This window comes from Amphiura filiformis, chromosome 11 (assembly GCF_039555335.1).
Source record: "Amphiura filiformis chromosome 11, Afil_fr2py, whole genome shotgun sequence".
Taxonomy (NCBI): domain Eukaryota; kingdom Metazoa; phylum Echinodermata; class Ophiuroidea; order Amphilepidida; family Amphiuridae; genus Amphiura; species Amphiura filiformis.
Genome location: NC_092638.1, coordinates 19,007,103 through 19,029,022, shown reverse-complemented (window position 1 = coordinate 19,029,022; position 21,920 = coordinate 19,007,103). Strand labels below are relative to the sequence as shown.

General features: G+C 39.0%; 1 protein-coding gene and 1 long non-coding RNA gene across 2 annotated transcripts in view; both read right to left on the bottom strand.

Annotated features, from left to right (window-relative positions):
• LOC140164501 (squalene monooxygenase-like) overlaps positions 1 to 14,439 on the bottom strand; it is a 40,169-nt gene extending 25,730 nt beyond the window's left edge. Inside the window, exons 1-3 of the mRNA XM_072187796.1 lie at positions 14,127 to 14,439; positions 11,816 to 12,023; positions 11,058 to 11,229 (exon numbers count right to left, since the gene is read on the bottom strand). Coding sequence (XP_072043897.1) covers positions 11,058 to 11,229; positions 11,816 to 12,023; positions 14,127 to 14,168 — 422 coding nt within the window. The 5' untranslated portion in view covers positions 14,169 to 14,439. The remainder of the gene's footprint in view (positions 1 to 11,057; positions 11,230 to 11,815; positions 12,024 to 14,126) is intronic.
• LOC140163946 (uncharacterized) lies at positions 1,064 to 9,364 on the bottom strand. The gene is made up of 3 exons (XR_011860438.1): positions 9,253 to 9,364; positions 3,366 to 3,472; positions 1,064 to 1,901 (listed from the first exon to the last, which is right to left on the bottom strand). It is a non-coding gene; the product is annotated as an uncharacterized lncRNA (long non-coding RNA).
• Positions 14,440 to 21,920: the final 7,481 nt, after the last annotated feature.

Below are 21,920 nucleotides of genomic sequence, written 5' to 3'. Positions count from 1 at the left end.
ATCTCCCTTTCTCTTTCTTTCTCTCTTTTACCTTTTTTAGGGATCTACTTTTTTAGTATATACGCCGTAGAAGTGACGTAGTTAATCGGATTAACTACCATAGCAATAGATGAATACAATTTTGGCTATATCGCCCCGCACTACAGCGTTCATGCGGTAACCGATGCATTGAACCACTAATGTCAAAGAAATCCTGATCACTTGCACCTGTAAGATTAGTCTCTTTGAAAAGAGTGGTATTCTATTATATGATTGAAGACAGGTGATGAGTGCAACGTGCTGCAGTGCAGCGCGTATATTCAAAACTTGTATTCATCTATTGCTATGGTAGTTAATCCGATTATGACGTCACTTCTACGGCGTATAGTGTTACATACCTCATATATAGATTCCTGTCATCTGATTGGTTAAGGGGGTACTACACCCCTGTGGTAAATTTGTGACTATTTTTGCATTTTTCTCAAAAAATAATAACACACTGGTAACAAAAGTTATGTATATTATTGGGGCAAGGGATCCAATTACTACACTGAAATTTCAGTAACTCAAGACAAGCGGTTCAGCATATATGATAGGAAATGAGGTACATCCTAGCAGTACCTTATTTCTTATCATAAATAATGAACCGCTTGTCTTGGGTCACTGAAATTCCAGTGTAGTAATTGATTCCTTGCCCTATAATACATAACCTTTGTTACCAGTGTGTTATTAGTTTTGAGAAAAATGCAAAAATAGACACAAATTTATCGAGGGTGTAGTACCCTTTAAAAGTGCAGTCATTGAATTAGCTATGGCCTCCTTTTTTTTTTTTTTTTAAAAACTGAACTATTCCCCGGGCATAGTCATTTTCACATCATCGGTGTGCTTCCCGATCAAACTCTACGCGCGCGATGACGTGTTCGCATTACACACGCGGCGCCAACCCGCTGCCTGCCAGTTGCGGTGACGCGATCAGTTCATAACAAAACTTTCTTTGTAAATTTTACCATGGCCTATGAACAATAAAATAGGCCTTTTAACCAATCAGATGACAAAAGTATATAAAACAAATATTGACTGCTTTATTCGGTCATAGTTAACATTATAGGCCCACGGTGATCTCAAAACCATGCTATGACCCTCCGCTGTGCCTTGGGTCATAGCATGGTTTTGAGATCACCTTGGGCCTATAATCATAACCATGCCGCTCATAGCAGTCAATATTTGTATACTATCTACTGAAGATAGCAGACACATTGCTGATTATGCAGTGTAATCAACTGAAGATATCAGATATACCACTGATTACACCCGGGATTAGTGCTATCTACTGAAGATAGCAGACACACTGCTAATCATGCAGTGTAAAGTGCTATCAACTGAAGGGTTTAGTTTGAAGGTGATTATGTTCTTATTATGCTTTTTTGAAATTAATGGATGATAAATAGAATTACCCAATTTGCAATTAGCGAGCCATTCCCAAACCAGCGAGCATCTTAGTTCATCATACAGGTATAAGAGTCCAGCACAGAGCCTGCACAATTCTGTTGCAATTAGTGGTGGGTTAAGCCCATTATTTATCTTAATTCGCTACTTCTTCCACAGCAGTTTTTAACATGACACATACAGTGTCATTCACGTGAGGCCACAAATTAGTCCCCAGATCATTAAAGATAGTCTGATAAAATGTCACTTAATATTGCCAAAGATAATTCAATTCATCTCTTGACTTTTGCTGAAGGCTGGTACTTTACATAAATACTAATTTATAGCATTGTTTGACAAATTGTGTAGGTTGAATAAACGGTACCAACAAGAAAATGTACGCTCCATTCAAAAAGCATGCTTTTTTTCTGTAACCATGGCAGCTCTATAAGAGGTAGATTGATGTCCTGAGGTCCCCTTTTCAAATCATCATGCCCCTGTGAAAGAAGACAATAATAACAAGAACATAATTATTTAAAAAGCTTTAAGTATAAAACCATTTGATGTATAATCAATGTTATTGCATGCAATGCATGGACGAAATCTACCAACATGAATTTCAACCAATGAATTTTTGGATCTTGGATTCTATACCTCCCTGTAAACTTAAAGTGGAGGTGTGATTGAAAGGTCTATTTTTGTTCACGGAGTGAACATTTCCACTTGGACCCATATCTCATGCACAGTTTATCCCTTACATACACTGTGTCTTGAATAGCTATTGTAGCCCATCAACCCTGTGGTTAAGAGGCTAGGAAATAATTTCTAATGTCTCATACCGGTTTATATCCCTTTATCTAATCCTGCCCCACATGACAAGGACCAGTGCAGAGTCCTAGTTAGATATGAAAATGGAAAGTTAGAACAAATTACTATACACCTGATCCATGAACTGTGTCTTTGTTGAAAGACTCTTCTTGTTTGTTTGAATCAGGGTCCTGCGTCACAACATTTAGCTAGAACAGATAATTTTGAAAGCTGAAGTTGTCTGATGAGTAACAGGGGCAATGTGGCGCAGTGGTACAGGCTCTACCTCACAATTGGAGGGTTGCAAGTTCAAGCCCTGGCGGTACCATCGTGTTGTGCACTTGGGCAAGGCACTGTAAGCTTAAGGGGGTACTACACCCCTTTGGTAAATTTGAGACTTTTTTTGCATTTTTCTCAAAACATAATAACACACTGGTAACAAAGGTTATGTATATTATTGGGGCAAGGAATCAAATTACTTCACTGAAATTTCCGTGACTCAAGACAAGCGGTTCAGTATAATATGATTGGATATGAGGTACATCCTAGCTGTACCTTATTTCTTATCATAAATAACAAACTGCTTGTCTTGGGTCACTGAAATTCCATTTTAGTATTTCGATTCCTTGCCCTATAATACGGATACATTTTGTTACCATTGTGTTATTAGTTTTGAGAAAATGCAAAAATAGACACAAATTTATTGAGGGTGTAGTATCCCTAAAAGATTTAAGGAGTGCTTTAAATCACACTCAGTATGATCATTTAAGGAGTGCAGAAGAGTGTGATAGCACTCACAGAACTCTCACACTCCTCAAAACTCTAAGCCTGTTTTACTGCATGAAAGAACTGAATATTGCATAATGCTTGCCATTATGAACATTTCCTCCAAAAAATAATACTTGACTTGGTACTTGACTTGACCCCGCCAAAAAAACTCCTGGCGCCACCACTGGCTGCGGCTCAAATAATCATGGCTCAAAATGAACATCATAGTCGACAAACAATAATTTCATCCCGGTACACCACTGTTCGACAGTGTCTCACGCCAAGCAATTCCAAAATGTTGAAAGCCCTGCCACCTACCTTTGATCTGAATTTGTTTACTGTATAGGCCTAACAGTAAGTTTTACTGTTGTCATGACTCTACTTACCAAGTTACAGTTAAGTATGTCAATTGTGTCCTTACACACCCTTCATAGAAATTAATCAATCCATTTACAGATTTTAAACATCTCCACACATTGATAAGCTGGGCCAACTGCAAACCAAACACAAAGACATAATAGCATAATCAGTAATATCAACTTGACTAATATTGAATGTTACTGCAAAAATACCCACACATGTAATATAGTTTGGCAGTGATGTATGTGTGTATTTTGTCGGTCACATTTTCGAATCACACATATAAAGTTAATGTATACGCACGCAAATTAGAAATTCAAATTTTAACGATTAATTTAGAGAATCATTGTTTTTAGATTCAGGATGTATACCAAAATTGCTTTTTAAAAAAAGATTATTTTTGGAATCTAATTAGGAGTTTTGCACACTAGTAAACCCTAATTTAATGATTTTGGTATGTAAATTTTGACCAAAAAAAATCAAAAAATGCAACGGCCACTGTCTAGTGCAGGGCAATGCATTCCGAAAATAGTGTATCCATTGCTATGGTAATTAATCCTGTTACATTGCTACTTCTATAGCAAATACCCTTTATACTTTGTTTTTTGCATTTGTTTACCATCGGGACACTTTCAGTGGGGTTGGCAGTTTTGCAGCATACATGTTTCTACTACGGCTAAATGGGCCACTCTCTGTGACAAAAAGTTGAAAATAGCCCGGTACCACTTTAATTTATTGGCATGATACATGTACATATGTCAGCATAATTATTTATGAACATAATTATTTATGATTAGTGTCTAACAATCACGCCAGGGTTGCGTGCCTTCGCGTATCGCAATAGAGCTTTGCGTGCCTTCGCGATTATGGGATAGACCTAAAATAGGCGGTACTGCATAGCAGTTTTGCCCGTCTCATTTCATAGAATTCGGGTGAAGCTTTGACTGCTCGCACTCGCACACAATGGCGGCGGGTCCAGAGCCAAAATTCCCGTTTGTGGTGGGACGAAATTTTGATAGACCTTTTACATTGTAGCTCTGTGCCTGTTATTTTATGGATTCTTCATGTTCTTATTAAAAACAAGTCTGTTACAGACTATATATATTCAAACACAAGAAAAATAGTCCAAAGAATCAACATGTTGCCATGGTAACACAAATTTATTGATGTGGCGGGACGGAATGATAAACTTCATGTATTTGTGAACACAGTACGTTTGTTGAATTTGTATCAAAAGTACTACTGGGATAAAACATTTGTTTCTAACATGGGTATTAACTTCAACTATCCTTTTGTTATGGAAGGAATTATAAAATTCACCCCCTCTTTATAGTGCGCTCATTAAAGCCATATTATAACATTTTCAAACAAAATAGATTAGCATTTCTTTGTCATAAAATGTTAGCTTTTACTGTCAGATATATCCCCTTTTATTTTTTTTCTGAACAACTACGGCAAAGCAAAGAAAATTGGAATTTACTACCAGCACACATGTCGCCAAATCGTACCACTCCTTCGGTCATGTTGTGGTACGACCCTTTGTGTGTATCACCGTCAGTATGCATTGTGTGTTATTCGACTAACAATTCCATCGTAATAATAAAGCGCCCGTTCCGCGTTTTATTCAAAATCTCGGATTTTGACAAAACTATAGCACCTAGAGTCTTGATTTTTGCAGGGTATATTGGTTTAATAAAGTACAATTTAATCGTGTAAAAAAAGGAATTTTAAAATTTCAGTGAGGGCGTCTTCAGCAAATGTTATAATATGGCTTTAATTTGTAAAAATCAGGACGGAATGTGGCGGGACGGAATTTTGTCCATTATGTCAAAATCAACAAAAAAACAAACAATTGATTCACTTTAAAACTTTCACTTCCAATGAAAAATTATTGCAAAATATTGACTGAGAAAGAAATTTTGTATGCCTTCCTGAACTTAAAAAAAAAAATCATCTCAGAATGTAGCGGACTGGCGGACCATGTTTTACACCATAGACCCTGAAAATAGAATTATTGCTGACATCCTACTACAAAAGGCCTGAAAAAAAAAAAAGTTAAAATGACTCTGAGTCTAGCAATGTTGATGAATTCAAATTTTGTGTACTCAGGAATATTTAGTTGATATTTTGAAAGTATTGACTGAATTTTTTTTTGTTTCTTTTTGAACTTAAAAAATCACCTCAATATGTGGCGGGACGGAATTTTACACCTATTTTAATTTAGTTCTTTATTTTTGCAAAGTCCACTGAGATTTTTTTTAGTGCTAAAATTGTCTATATAGAAGACCTTTATAATACCATGAACAAAAAACCCTATCTTTTTTAAATAATGTAGTAACATCAAATTTAACAATTCCGTCCCGTCACACCGAGAGGGTGCTACGTGTGTATTTTATTGCTTGCATTCCGAAATTGACGGGCAAATTTTACTTTTTTTTTTGCCGATTCATAATCTTTGGTTAGTAGTCTAACCAGCTCTCGGAGAAATTCACTCCTGTGACAATTTCTAAATTTTAGGTTGAGTGATGACCATTTTGGCTCTGGCCAGCGGACTTACATTGCATACACGCTTGCACGCTGGCGGGCAGTGGCGGCTACATGATGGACGTAACGCGTTCATTGTTGTATGTTCCAGCTTGGCCAAGAATTATCTAATTGATGTATGCATTTATTATAAACCTATATAAAGACCAATGGGGCATTATGATTGTTGAAGAAAATATATGCTTGGTGTTCACGACATTTATTTAAAAGTGGCCAAAACAATGTTGACAATATCCGTTCAATGAATGATTCATGCATTCAATTTCAAACTTGACGTTGAATGCCGGGCAGGTCCCCACTGTCAAAATCGGACCAGCCAAATTTACACGCTACAGTAGTACAGAGCCTGAAAAATAAGATCCCGAAAATCACAAATTGACACACGTATGGGAGCTGCCATGGGGTGGTCGGGGTCGCCCGGTTAAAAGCGAACGCGTCACCAGCAAGCGTCCCACGCGATCAATAACGTGTATAGGGCGCATAATCGCGCATTCAAGTGCGCTGTCACGCGACCGGTAGTTCCTGATATATGCGATGACAGGGTCAATGGCCGCTTCTGCCCCATCAGACTTTCCTGCCGCTGTGGCAAGTGGCAGGCGTTTCAACCAATGACAAGCCTTGATTGGGCCCTCTTGTCGCAAATGCGTGTGTCCCACACAGCTCAGCGGCAAGCGGTCCAGCACCCTCAGTTGTCAACCGTCTGGATTGACGACTGAGAAAACTATGTGGAAAAAAAGTGACGGATTTTGCAACAGGATTCCTGTGCCGTGGTATAGAGCATGTATGCGCAGTTATGTCCAAATTGACATTTTGACCGAGTTTGTTGTTTTTATAACTTCAGAGCGCAATCTTGTCACAGCGGTGCGGTACAGCGGCGCGGTACACAGGCGCTGCTAGCATGCTAGTCAGTCGTGCTACAGCGCACAACCAAGTCGCATTGAATAGTTTTCAATAGTACAGGGAACCCATACCATAGTGGCTCTGCACAAAAAAAATGATAGGGCAGCGCCAATACCGATCATACCGTATGTATGCCAAATTTGCCATCAAACAGCATCATTTTATATATCAAATTAAAGCCCTTGAGTGAAGAAAGCCAATGAAAACCTTTTTGTCATAGCACTTTCCGTAGCAAAGTTACATCTAGTCAAAGATTGACTTTCATCAAAAAGATTCAGCTTGCAAAATTCCCAAAAAAACCATTTCGGGGGTGTTTCTAGATCTTAGTCTCATGACGATAGCAGCTTTTTTTAATGGAACTGCTATCAAAATCCCTCTGAAATTCCATGTGTGAGTCTCTCATCACCAAAAAAAATCATATATGGGTCAAGTGAAGTAGACAACATATTTATGTAGGTTTCCTTGAGCAAGCGGTTCTTTTAAATTATTTCAATGTAAATGTGCATTGCGGTTTAGGCCATTTTGGCCGACTCTAGCAAATGTGTTAACTGACGTTTCCCTCTCATACCTATTAGTAGGAATTCCAATTGAATGAACGCAGCTTTCAATAGCTGTACTCGATCCAACCGCGACCGTATATCGCGTATCAAACTACAACGCGAACGCACGACCTTGGATACAATGCTAACCAATCAAGAGTGCATTTGGCATGGTTAGATGCACTTCTGTGTTAATCACGCACAGTCGCACACGCTGGCGTACATCGCACAGTGTACGCAAAAAAACCTCACGCTATTGAAAGCTGCGCTCATTCAATTGGAATTCCTACTATACATACCGATCAACAAATGATGTGTCTGTTTTGCCCAGTTTTTTAAGTTTGCGTTGCTATAACTAGATTGGAATTATGCTGGTTTCATACTACCCTGACGCTTGCCGCTTAGCGGCGTGGCGCTACGCATTGCAGACAAACGGACACAATAAAGGCTTGTGATTGGTTGAAACGTCCTGACGCTTGCCGCAGCGGCAAGCGGCAGGAAAGTATGCTGGAGCAGGGACGGATTTAAGCAGTGGCCCGGTGGCCCGGGGCCAGTGGATTTTGCATCGGGCCAGTAAACTTCCAACAACGCTGGCCCTGCGGGCCACTAGATTTTTGAGCCAACACATATGAGACAAGATATAATCAGTCATGGACATTATTTACACAGTTTCTGCTCCACCTATCCCCAGTAATTTATATCTTTATTAAATGATCTTTCGTATATTTAAATTCTTATTCTTGCATTGCTAGCAAGTTGGAAATATATGGCCGCTTTTTACGGCGATAGTAGGCCTACGTAGCTACTTCCAAGCTCTTTCATGCTCTATCTGATGATGATAGCGATACCGCAAATACCGCATAATTGAACCTTTGTGAACTTTTGGAACTAAAAAAGGCAGGACCAGTGGCATAACTACGGGCCCAAGGGGCAGAGGGGGGCAACATGCACCGGGCGCCACCCTTAGGGGGCGCCTAATTGACCAATTCAGCATCGATGCTGCGCCCCTCCGAGCGATGAAAGTCAAAATTTTCGCACGCATTTCAGCACAAAATCAATTGAAAGAACGGATATTCAACATCTAGTAACCAAAATTAATTAGTGTATAGGCCTTATTTGTCCAAATTTACGCACGCTCGGCGCGCAATTGTTTCGAGAATGGGGGAGCATTTATGTATCCTTAGCCCCTGAGCTATGCCACTGCCTGCGTCTAAGATATTCTTGGGTGGGGGTAGGGGCGCCAACTTTGTTTCTTGCCCCGGGCGCTACCAACCCTAGTTACGCCACTGGGCAGGACTACTGACTGAACTCGTCTTAGTGACTATTACACTCTCTACATTGAGTACATTCAGTACAAAACAAATGTTAAGGTTTGCTTGACTCTAAAAGGCTCGCATAGCGACCTTTCCACATATTTTTTGTGGGACTTGAGAGCACATCAGACATATCAATTGCATTTTGAAAGCGAGGAATGTCCTTCTGATATCAAATAATTTTGATTTTTTAAATTTGTGATATAATACACATTTTTATGGCAACTGATTAAAAATTGATATAGATTTTACCCCCCAAACACCAAGAAAAAGCTGGGCCAGTAAATTTATTGCAGGGCCACTAGATCTGCCATTTCACTGGCCCGGAGGGCCAGTAGAAAACTGAAACCTAAGTCTGTCCCTGTGCTGGAGGCTTTAATTTAATAGTCTAAGCAAGCGGCAGGGTAGTATGAAACCAGCAATCAGGGTCCTGGCCCGGGTTGAAGGGTGACTGACACTGTTGACATTGGTCATTGCCGATTGCATGCAGCACATGAGCAGCTGCATAGTGCATGCAGCGTCTCTGGTTTGTAACCTAGTCGTACTCGTTAGTCTATTTTATTTACTTTAAAATGTATAAAAATTATCTGTATCTACACAAGTGACACAATACTTACAAATCTTCACACAATAACGCAACCACACAGCTAGCCATCGTTGAAATAAAAGCAGAATCCATTGCCGTGCTGGTACAACGCACTACCGCCGACATGGCCATGGCTCAGCAACACAGCGAGATGAGCGAGTCAGCGAAATACCGATACATCGATTAAGCCGTCATGGCCATGCAAGGTTGCCAGTCATCAAGAAATCCTCCGTCCCCCCCTGACCCACTCCTGGGCGCTGGTGCGCCCTCTGTTGGTGTACAGAAGTCGAAAAAAACATCACTCTGAAGATGACCATCGTCCAAGATGGTCGAAACTGTCAGGTCAGTAAAACAAATTGGTTTTGTCAAGATGAAATATTGTATTTGATGATATTATTGCTATCTTTAACATCAGTTTTGTCTTTTCAACGGGAAAAATCCGATGGAAAATAAAGTTTTTAGGGGCTAGCTATAATATTGAACAATATTATAATATTGAACAATATATCCCATATTTTGACATGCACTTATAGAAAATAAATAAATTATTGTCTTACTTTATAAATTATAAATACTGTAAAATGACACATAACTAAAGTGAGGCCACTTTCTATCTTTTTTATTTGATTCATAAAATTACATTCAACAAAATGATTGAAGACTGAGAAAACACACAATGCAGACTATTACAGAATGGAGTAGGTAAGATGGCATGTCCATAGCTTTGCAGGAGTTTCGGACTAACAATCAACACATTCAAAAAATACAGTTTAAAAGTGAAGATTGTAGTGAATGATCATGTGCTTGCCACTATCTACTTTATAGTAAACTATACATTGCGAAATAATATAAAAATCATTTTAAAATAAAATGTGCATGTAAGTTGAGTTTACATAGCTAACAACTGCAGTGTATTTCTTGATTTTAATAATAAACATGGGTAAAAAGCAGTAAAGACAAAATACAGAACAATTTGGAGTAATGAATTAAAGAGTTGACAGGAGTTATAGGAGTTAATGCTTTTTGCTTTTTCAGTGTGCATGTTCTCACCATTGATGGTTTGGTGAACTGTCATGTAACATGGATGTAAGCGTGATCCTAAAAATGCCTTTCACGGTGACCCAAACTATTTACAAGACCTCTTCTGCATTGAGGCTGGCCTAAAGGGAATTTTTATTGATATATGACGCTAACTAGTTCATCTCCTATATCTACAAAACAGCGCTACCAGGGGTCAATTGCCTATTGTGAGTGTTCCTGTGTTGTGTGCATACATGTAGGCAACAATAACTGCATGATTATACACCGAGACACGCTATACTCCAAGAACTGCTAAAACCCATGGCCAGCGACCACTCCGCCCCTTTTTTTATCGGGTGGCGTAAGTAAAACAGTTCCTTATTCAAGACTACTCTGCTGTGCCCTATATTGTCAATGTGAGATATTATTGAATACAAATTATCATGAAATACGAAAGATAATGAAAGAAACCCTATTGACATCTCCGAAAATAAACACTGAGCCTTCAAGAACATTATTATGACAAGAACTCCGCTTAGCAAACAATCCTTAAAAACAGCCTCAGTGGCAGTTGAGAGTGGATTAAAAAGTTTCCTTTCTCTTGACCCAGAGGCTAACAGTACAATTGTTCACCTGATTGTTGGGAGTGGCCTTCTTTTCCTTAATTTTTATTTTTAAATCTGTTTTTCTCCTTTCTTTCCATAGACCAGCATGCTATAGGCTTTTTAGCCTGACTTGAGCATTTGTTTGAGCTTTATCCCATCAGGTCCTAAGTGTGTCTTCGCCTGGATCGATTAAACAAACAAACAAACTTACGACTTCTGAGCCAAAGCCTTTTTCCTGAGAGCATTTACAATAGACCCATGTCGCATAGCAAGACTACCTGGTGCCGGATGATTGTAAATAGCTGGTTCCGGTTGCCCACCTAATTCAATGTCATAGAATGCTACTCTTGTAAGCTCATTACCATCTACATCATTGAATATATCTGCAAATAAACATACAACAATATTTACTAGGACCTAAACACGCTCATCTGTTAGGACGCAGTTCGTTAACCCATATATGTTCGTTCATTCATAAAATGACCTTTGGATGTCTTGGGCATATTGACTCGTACTCCGTCGTACCGAAAACTCTCTACACTCACTCACTGCGCCTTTCAAGCCTCATTTCTCATGTGATATGACCGCCACGGTGCAAGGGAGTAACAAAAACGATTACACAATGTTCTTTATCATTCGGGGATCAATCATCTCTATTAGCGGATATATGAAGAGGGGCGGAGGGCATTATTTGGACAATTAGTTCCACAAAACCCGCCCTGTAAGAAATTTTATATCCGGAACGGCGCCCATTGAAACCAAACAACACGCACACCAATTCAGGTCCAACTGTCACTTGAGCTTAACCTAAACCGTAAGTCCCTCACAATTCCGATTCTCACCCCTCCTAGATTACCACTATGGTGATCTTTTAAAGGTAAAATAATGTGACAGCATGATTATTGACTGGCGTGACGCTAAATCAAATTAGTTATCAACTTTTTTTTCCATTACTGTGTATAGAAATACCTTTCATCCCAAGCTTTTCCAAGGCAACTCGCCCACCTGGTAGAAGTATCTCCCCACGGAATGTCTCCGGTGTACCCATATCCCTCTCTATCATCACCACCCTCTTGCCATCCATACCCAATCTTGCTGCAAAAGTCGCCCCTAGGATTCCACCACCAACGACGATAATATCTGGATCAGAACCACTAAATATAGGTGGTGGACCAAGCTGATAAATAAAATGTTAAGAATCAGAGTTACGATAATTATTCTGATCATTATTACGCTACAGACGATGTAAATAAAACGGGCATATTTACCGACGTAATAGCTCAAAAAGGGTAATAAATAACTCATTCATTTCTGGAAAGCTGGACTCAATAAGGTCATATTGCTGTAACTCATTCCCCATCTGAGCCGTATGACTGTATGACAATGGTATAGGGATGAACTCAAAACTCGACCGGCGGTTGACAGTCGGTTAAGTCTGGTTCCATTCGGTTTCTATTGTTCTAAGGAATAATAAGGGGTGGTGCAATAATTATGTGTACCCCCGGGGTGGTGAATTCTCAAAATAGTCTGCCAAAAATCGCTTGCCCCCCTTTGGCCGTGCCAAAAATCTTTGCCCCCCTTTCGACGTGTCAAAAACCTTTGCCCCCCCCTTTGACGTGCCAAAAATCTTTGTCCCCCCCCCCTTACACATGCAAGATTTTGGGGAACCCGAATTTAAAACCTTAAATTGCCTTATCATATAATGCGAGCGCAGCGAGCATGAAATTTTGCATATTTGAACGTGTTCTTAACATTTTCCTACGCCTTTTTAGGGCGAAATATAGAAACAGTACCCAAAATATCTGTGCCAAAAATTGCTTGCCCCCCCTTTTGACCTGCCAAAATCGCTTGACCCCCCCTTTTGACCTGCCAAAATGCTTGCCCCCCCCTCCTTTATGCCTGCCAAAAAATCTTTGCCCCCTCCCCCATAATTCACCACCCCGGGGGTACACATAATTATTGCACCACCCCTAACCGGACGGAACTGTCGGTCAAGTTTTGATTTTATCCTAATTCGGTCATCTTGGGGACAGAGAAAGATTTGCGTCACGAAATTTTCCTTAAAACCTACAGGGACCTACGTATACGGAATAAGCTTATATAAATTTCGTTTTGGGCGCAGTTTTACCGATTCCTTTCCCCTTCCACATGTCAAAAACAAACACGTTTACCCCACACCGTCTCGCACTCTATCATTCCCCCTCAGTGACACACACGCGAGTTCGTACATTTTCTGAATTATTTGGTATACTAGAGCTATACCCGTGTGCGTAAATGATTATTAAGCTCAATATGCCGGTATCTTACTATAAAAATGGTATAGGCCTAATGCTATAGGGACTTTTATTGAGACCGATTCCTCCAATTTATTGTACCAAGTTTAAACCCAATCCAGCTGAGAGGATACTGTTTTACCCAATATGACCATTGACCGAAGATGACCTGTTGGATGACCTGTGACCTCAGATGACATTACTTAATTACCGGTAGTTAATTAAATTAATTAATTTATATATTTACTTGTTTTGGTGACTACTCTTTCTTTCTTCCTTCAAAACCCACAGTAGTGGAAGACATTGGCTTAATATAGATTTTACCAAGTTCAAGTACATACATGTATCAGAATGCATCAGAGCTATTTATAGAACACAGGCAGCAAGTGCAATTGTTTATACCATGGTCACTGACTTGGGTACTGTGGATTTTTGAAAATTCACATTTTCGCGGATTTTGAGCCCAATCCTTTACCGATCTCAACCAAATGTGATCCCCGCATTCGACCTAAAGTAGCTTAGGACACTCCCCGTATTTTCCTTGATCTCCCGTATAAATTACAGCCCAATCGGACCAAGTTTAAAATTTGACCTTTGACCTTCGACCTCCGATTTCGACCGAAGGTAGCGTAGGCCACTCCCCATATTTTCCTTGATCTCCCATATGAATTACAGCCCAATCGGACCAAGTTTAAAATTTGACATTTGACCTTCGATTTCGACCGAAGGTAGCTTAGGACACTGCCCGTATTTTCCTTGATCTCCTGTATGAATTACAGCCCAATCGGACCAAGTTTAAAATTTGACCTTTGACCTTCGAGCTCCGATTTTGACCGAAGGTAGCTTACGACACTCCCCGTATTTTTCTGTATCCCTCGTGCGAATTTGGCGAGACTCGGATCAAAACTGACGGAGCCTTTTACCCACATACACACATACACCTCCCCCCCCCTAGACGCATACACACAACATTTGGCAAATTATAGTAAGATAATGGCAACACCCACCTTTGGTAATGACACCACACGTCTAGAATTTGATGACGACATCAAATATTTCAGCAGTACCACGTACAAGACTTAGCACACCGACTATCCCTGCTAGGACCAGTTGACTGGGCACCACTGGATTTATTGCCATGATGTTCAAAGTCTATCTGAAGTTGGCATTTACCGTACACACACGATCTAGATCACGATTTGTACAAAATATGTTTTGTACAAAATGCTGTTGTAAGTGAAATGCACTTGATTCTCGCCTACTATTTTATGATCGCACAGACATACATTGGCACTGCATGGCCACATTGAACAGGTATTATCCTACATACATACGATAATAATGTGAGACCTATACTTGCACTTGCATTAAATTATTTCAGGGCGCACCACACAAGGTAATTAGTTTTTAACATTGTTCAACTGTATTGTTTGGATTGATGTTCAATATCGCTAATAAATATATTCAAAACGAAACTGTAACTTAACTTTAAACGTGTTAATATTTTACAGACAATTTAAACAGTGTCACAAAACATTAATATGTATCTGGAGTATAATAAGTAGGCCTTTATGTTTCCCCTGATTATCGGGGTGCCGGGTGTCACGCCGCACACCGACATCGCCCGGTTAATAATTACATTATACAATCAGAGACACTGAAATGAATACACGGGATCGATACACGTAAATGTGCTATGCACGATTGATATTTAGACGATAAATCTTTGGATACCGGGGTAGAAAATGATGAATATCTCCCGTAAATGATTTCGTATAAAGAAACCAGATCTGGTTCCTTGCACTTGAACATATAGCGTGCGTCTTGACTGAGCTGAAAAGGTGACAAAAATTCAGATTTTAAATAGCGCAGCGTAGACCCTCGTGGAGGTAGTCTCGGGCCAGACTGTATGTGGCTATCACGAACATACAGGATCGAAGAGTGTCAGACCGACTGACACAAACTGGCTGTGTAGGAGACTATCGTAGAGGCAGTCTAACAGCAGATGACCATGGCGTATGTATGCTCGCTGACCGTACAGAGGTCAGTCACAGGCTAATGTCATTAGCCTTAGTCGGATGTCCTTCAGCCCATTATTATTATTATTTATTATTATTATTATTATAGTAGTAGTAGTAGTCTTCTCCTTTCTTTCTTTTCTTTTTTCTTTTTTTTTTCACAAAATTTCCCATTTTAAAATATTTCAATTATTGTCGAAGGACATAGCCAGATTTATTTTCATGCCCTGGCTAAAGGCATTCACGTAAAACGTCGCTGCCTTATATTAAGTGGTATATGTCCTTAATAATATGTGATTAACATGTTCTCATGTATTTTACATGACCTCATAAAACGCTTTAGATCAACAGTCATACATGTATGTGCAGTGCGTCTCAAATTACCTTTTTTTGCAGAGCTCCATATTTAATTTGGAATCATATACTGCAAATGAACTTGGAATCTTGTTGTTCTGTCTGCTGAATATCATGTTCAAATTCTCAGTACTTTTAAATTATTTGTGACTAAACAAGGGTGTGTTGGAACCACTTCAACCAATTTTCAGGTCTATATCAATCATTAAGCTTCATTACATGCATACAAAACGTATGTGACAAAAATGAAAGAAAATATCTGGAGGGCAGAGAAAAAGAAAATAGGCAAGGAGCCCCTTTTCCCCGCCCTTTTCCACCAAAATTCACCCCGATCATGGGCAATGATAGTGTAAAAGCATATTATTACTGTAAAGCCTTTTTTTATCCCGATCATGGGCGAAAATAGTGTAACATTCAATTTTTTTGAGCGCTACGCGCGCACATCCTCACAATAAAGCCTTATTTGTTATTTCGAAGACATGTACAGTCTCTCTAAAAACAACACCGGTATATGTATTGTATGATGCAACTGTAACTTTCTTTCGCCCCCTAAAATGTATTTTGCCCCTCTGACCAAGAAAGCTGGCTACGCCCCTGCAAAAAAATTCAAAGAAACTACATAAGATACAAATTCTATTCATAATGAATCTCGTATTTTGAGTCGAGTGGAAAAATCAAAAATATCTTATTTATTTTAACCCCCAACTTTATTTATAAATAACAAGATTTAAGAGAATATATGTTGTATTGTTTGATTAAAGTTTGATTCAACGTTTTAAATATTCAGTTGATACAATTTGTGCTCATTTCATCAAAGTTCCAAAGGAAACATGTTCTTTTACCAAATAATTTCACTTTCACGGATTTCAAGCTCAAAAATTTATTTTGTGTCCCCGGTTCTCATCCGTATCCCCGGAATGTCTAGTACCGGATGACTGGTTGTTAAGAGACAAGAATGCTATATGCAAGGAGGGTATTCTGGAGGTGACAATTCCTCATTGGCATGTGTCCTGTTGTTATTATAATGAGTCGGTAAGGCTATTTCAGTATGCAGACAGAGCAGACTCAAAAGTGTGACTGTGATGACATCTCAAATAGCTTCAAATGATGTTCCGTTGAGTTGCATTGAATGTTGCGTTGAATGCACAACCAAGATTGCCTTTCATACAATTGCTTGATAAACTGTATCACTATGGATTTAGAGGTATTACATACAAATGGTTTGAAGATTATTTGAGTAATAAAAAACAATTATGTTTATTATAATGGCTTTCCCTCTATAAACAACAAAATCTTACTTGCAGAGTGCCACAGGGATCAGGGCCACTGCTTTTTTTACAATACGTTAATGATATTCACCTAGTTACTGATTCACTTGGTGTGATTTCTTTTGCTGATGACGCCAATTTATTTTACTCACACAACAAATTTAGTGTAATTGAGGAAGTCATCAAAAAGGAGCTTGTAGATGGTTCCATCTAAGGGACCGTTCACAAACACTTGTTAGGGGGGCTGATGCAAAAAGGGGGGCCCGGGGCGTCCGGTTATCATTGCTTTGGAAAAATGTTGACCCTCATAGGGGGGGGGGGGGCTGAACAAAATTACCACAAATTTTCCTGGAAAAATTAAGTTTAATGCTTAATTTTCATGTAAAAAAGGGGGCCCTGAAATTTTTGAGGTCTGTAAAGGGGGCCCTGAAAAATTGTTTCGTTGAATTTTTTTGCATCAGCCCCCCCCACAAGTGTATATGAACGGTCCCTAAAAAGACAAACTTTATGTTACTCGGTACAAAGAAGAACACCAAACCTGAGTATAATTTGCAACTACATCTTGAGTATGCACTCTACAGTAAGACCACCGCTTGAAAAGGTACCTAGCACTAAGTTTCTAGTTCTAGGTCTACAAATATAGCAGATCAGAATATCACTTGGACTTGAACTCAGTTGCCTGATTGTGCGCAAACATAAAGTCTCTGAGTATAACTCAGTTGTCCCATTGTGCTCAAACATAAAGAGCCAGAGTTATCTCAATTGTCTCATTGTGCATAAACATGAAGTGTCAGAGTAGAATTAACTCAATTGCCAGATTGAGCGTAAAAATGAAGTGCCAGAGTTGAACTTAATTGCCGGGTTGAGCGTAAAAATGAAGTGCCAGAGTTAAACTCAATTGCCGGATTGAGCGTAAAAATGAAGTGCCAGAGTTGAACTCAATTGCCGGATTGAGCTTAAAAATGAAGTGCCAGAGTTGAACTAAATTGCCGGATTGAGCGTAAAAATGAAGTGCCAGAGTTGAACTCAATTGCCGGATTGAGCGTAAAAATGAAGTGCCAGAGTTGAACCTAATTGCCGGATTGAGCGTAAAAATGAAGTGCCAGTAGTAGTAGTAGTAGTAGTAGTAGTAGTAGAAGTAGTAGTAGTAGTAGTAGTAGTAGTAGTAGTAGTAGTAGTAGTAGTAGTAGTAGTAGTAGTAGTAGTAGTAGTAGTAGTAGTAGTAGTAGTAGTAGTAGTAGTAGTAGTAGTAGTAGTAGTAGTAGTAGTAGTAGTAGTAGTAGTAGTAGTAGTAGTAGTAGCTCCTTGACAGGAATCAATGGCACTGCCTCTAGCGGAACTGTATCATACTTCTTCAGCAGAAAATAGTTGCATTCTGCGATGGGTCGACGAAGTAGATGTCATTTGTTGTCGTTAGAATTTATCTAAATTTCATAATGAATATTGAAGTGGCTGTAATTTGAATCGCTTATTTTAAAATGCCTTTCAACTACAATATTAACAAAAATAAATTTATATGATAATTTTTATCATATTAAAAACAGTCTATTTGATGCCAAGTATTTGCTTGGCTACTTTTCTGAATGAACTTAATCTAAAATAATAAATAAACACATTCCATGAACTATTGATGTAAAAGCACAGTATGGAAAATGTATTTACCCAAAGAGGCGCGCTATATTGAGATTTAATACTTAATAAAAAGCAAATAGTAAACGGAAACCAGCCTAAGAAGTAACCAATTGTCACTAATATAACAGATGTCTCGGCTCTCCTGTTGGTTCGGTGTTTTTGTAACGATTTTTGTTGATTTAAAACATTCATGTTCATACAAAGAGCTTTCAGTTGTCGGTGATGTGCTTTTGAAACGCTGTAAATTTTGAAATAAATGATCAAAATAACAAATGCTGGAATGATATTGATCAAAGCGCACTGCACAGACGTTGTAACTAAGGCAGTTATGCTCTCTTCAATGTTAACAAAACATATGCGGAAATCGGGTCTATAGGATATGGATTTCTCTAACATACTCAATGTGTTGCTTAGTAAAGCCCAAAGTCCAATTCCAATCCAAATAATGAGAGTGATGAATACAGCTCGTGTTTTAGTCATAATCATTGGATATCGTAGCGGCTTCACGATGGCAATCAAAGCATCAATGTTCAACAATAATACGGAATATCCACCTGTACTGGTTAAATAAACCGCAAGAAATGCATTCATGAAACAGAAAAGTGCTGAATGTAACAATGCCCAAAATTGTTCGAACGCAAGAAACAAAGTGATCGTAGATATTGCAAACAATCCAAGGAGGAGATCTGAAACTGCTAATGATGTCATTAAGGTTTTTGTGGCTGGACGTAATTCAGTAGCTCGACGAAGGACAAGAAGACAAAATATATTGGCAGTTACGACTATGAACGATAGCATTCCAGCGATCAATACAAAAGCAATATCACCACTAGTTAGATGCGAAAACGTCGTTAAATTTGTATCATTTGCCTCCATCTCTACTGGTTGTTGCCAGAATTAACTGGTTAATCAGCGTTACGTTGATACCAACATAAACGTTTTGTTTTTATCTAAGATTTATTTCCCAATTGAATAAATCAGTGACTTATTTCATACGCTCCTCGGCCATTTCAATAGTATGCGCAAGACTTTTGAACCGTTTTAAGGTGTGGCGATGAACCAAATGTTTAACCGCAACGGCAAGCGGCAGGAAAGTATGGGGAATAAGTGTATACACGTATCGACAAAGAAATCACCTCTGAAATTCTATTATTAATTTATTAAACATGTCTACATAAATCATATATAGTGAAATCAGCAACATAGTAAGGGACTGTTCAATATTTATGAGTTCCCGGGTGGTAAAATTTCCAAATGTCATGCCAAAACTTGCTTGCCCCGCCCCTTCCCCCCCCCCCCCCCCCCCCCCTTCTTGGCCTGCCAGGAAAACTTTGCACCCCTCCCCCATCCCCCATTTGTACATGCTAAGCGTCCGGGCTCCCAATTTTCACAGCTTAAATGGTCTAGATATATCATGCAAGAATAGCGAGCAGGAAACTGCATATTTGAACTGTTTGCATAAGCCTTTTTTTATAAGAATACAAAGCTGATATTGCTAAGAGTTGTGTCCAGCTTTGACTGAAACACAACTAGTTTGCGTGGACACGATAAGAAGAATAAGAAGGTTCAGCACATCGATTTACATAGAGACAGTTTATAGTAATTGAATATCTGAGTGGAAGAAGTGCCCAATTCCATCAAAACTGTTTTTGAGATATTAAGAAAAAACTTAATATTTGGAAAAGTTTTATAGGCAGAATGTTTTTACCTTCAGGGGACCTTTAATACATTAACATACAATACTGCATACATTCGAAATTATATATGATGTTTCCATGGCAACGGTACAGGTCTTAATACGATCTGGAATTGGGCAATTCTTCCACTAAAATACTGCAAGTGCCAGTTCCGTAAGCAGATGTGTCATAAATAGCTACAGAAATTTTTTGGTAATTATCCATTAATTCAACAAGTAGAAGCATGTAATATGTTAGCAATAAAGTTTATTGTAGTGAAAAGCAGATTTCATGGATGAACAAAATTTCTCTTTAACCCAATATTTGTGGAAGAAGGGCCCAACTCCATGAAGTTTGGCCTTTCTTCCATGAAAACCGTGATTAAGTGTACGTGGAAGACTATTTAGAGAGTGGATTTTGGCTCATCTTTCACACACAAGGAAGAACAGTCTGCTGGCAATAAAATGCTGGGTCTAACTCATTTTTGTAAAAACTTGGAGTTGGGCCCTTCTTCCACTCAGGTATTCAATTGTTTTTGTCACTCTGCGGAATATAAGATCTATACATTGGTTCGCTTCAAGTTCGGTGGTGACGTTAATGCTTGTTCACGGTTGCGCCGCAATCGTGCCGATAAAGTAATCTGCGACCAGAAATGCGTAGGTGTGTCACTACCAAACTAGAGGTGGACCAAAGAATTGTTTTAGGTTCAGGTTTCAGATCTAATCATTAAGCTGACTATTATATCACAGTCTCTGATGTCATAATTTCCTTCACTATGGCATTCCATTTTCTACGTAGCTTATTGGCTTCCCAAATTGCGTACAGATAAGGTTGAGTGTCATAAATCTCCTGTATTGTGCCATTCATGGTTTCGTCTAATTCCTTCTCAAGAACTTTGACATCCGTTTCCATTCTAAAATTAAGACATAAATTAAATTTTCATCCAATTATGCAAGAAGTGGTAAAGCAATATTTTATATAAGAAATTAATGTATTTGATGATTTGCATTTCATCCATCTTTGTCACTTATGATAGTTAATACAAAATGTCAGTTATCATTAGTCATATTTGCCAGTAGGCCTATATATATAGTATACAGCCGGAAAAAAAGTTCGCTCCCGGAGGGGCACATCAACAAATTTTGGTGGGTATGTTGCCCCCAGAATTTTCAGGTGGTGGGTCTTTTGGAGCTCCAAACAAGTAAAATGTAGGCTTTTTGGAGCTGTGAACAGTCCAAACCAAGGGTCTTTCTTGGCTTTCTGGTTAAAAAATCGCCTGAAAAACCCGGAAATATGAGGAATGAGCAATTTTGAGGTCTTTTCGAGCTGAAATTAAGGGTCTTTCAGAGCTCTATTTTGGTCAAATATAGGGAGTCTTTCTGAGCTCCGAAATCGAAAAAGGGGGTCTTTCAGGGGGAAAATACCCATTTGTGTTATTTGTATTATCTCGCTATTCCACAGTCTCCGTAAACGCATAAAACTCCCATCAAATTTTGTTGCCCTTTGGAACTTCAGCGAAAGCCTACATTTTACTTGTTTGCAGCTCCGAAAAAGGGGATCTTTCCGGGGGAAAATACCCATTTGTGTTAAGTGCCCCACCCCCACCCCCGGATACAGCTCTCGCTATTTTACAGTCTCCGTAAACGCATAAAACTCCCATAAATTTTTGTTGCCCTTTGGAACTTCAGCGAAGTTGCAGATTTGTAAGATATCGACGTGAATGCAGTTTAGAATGCGAGTGTGTGTTGCGGATGCGAATGGATTCTAGTTGTGTCGTTTAAATTACATGGGCAGTTATAGATGAATGAATAAATGAATGAATGAATGAATAATAAATGAATGAATGAATGAAT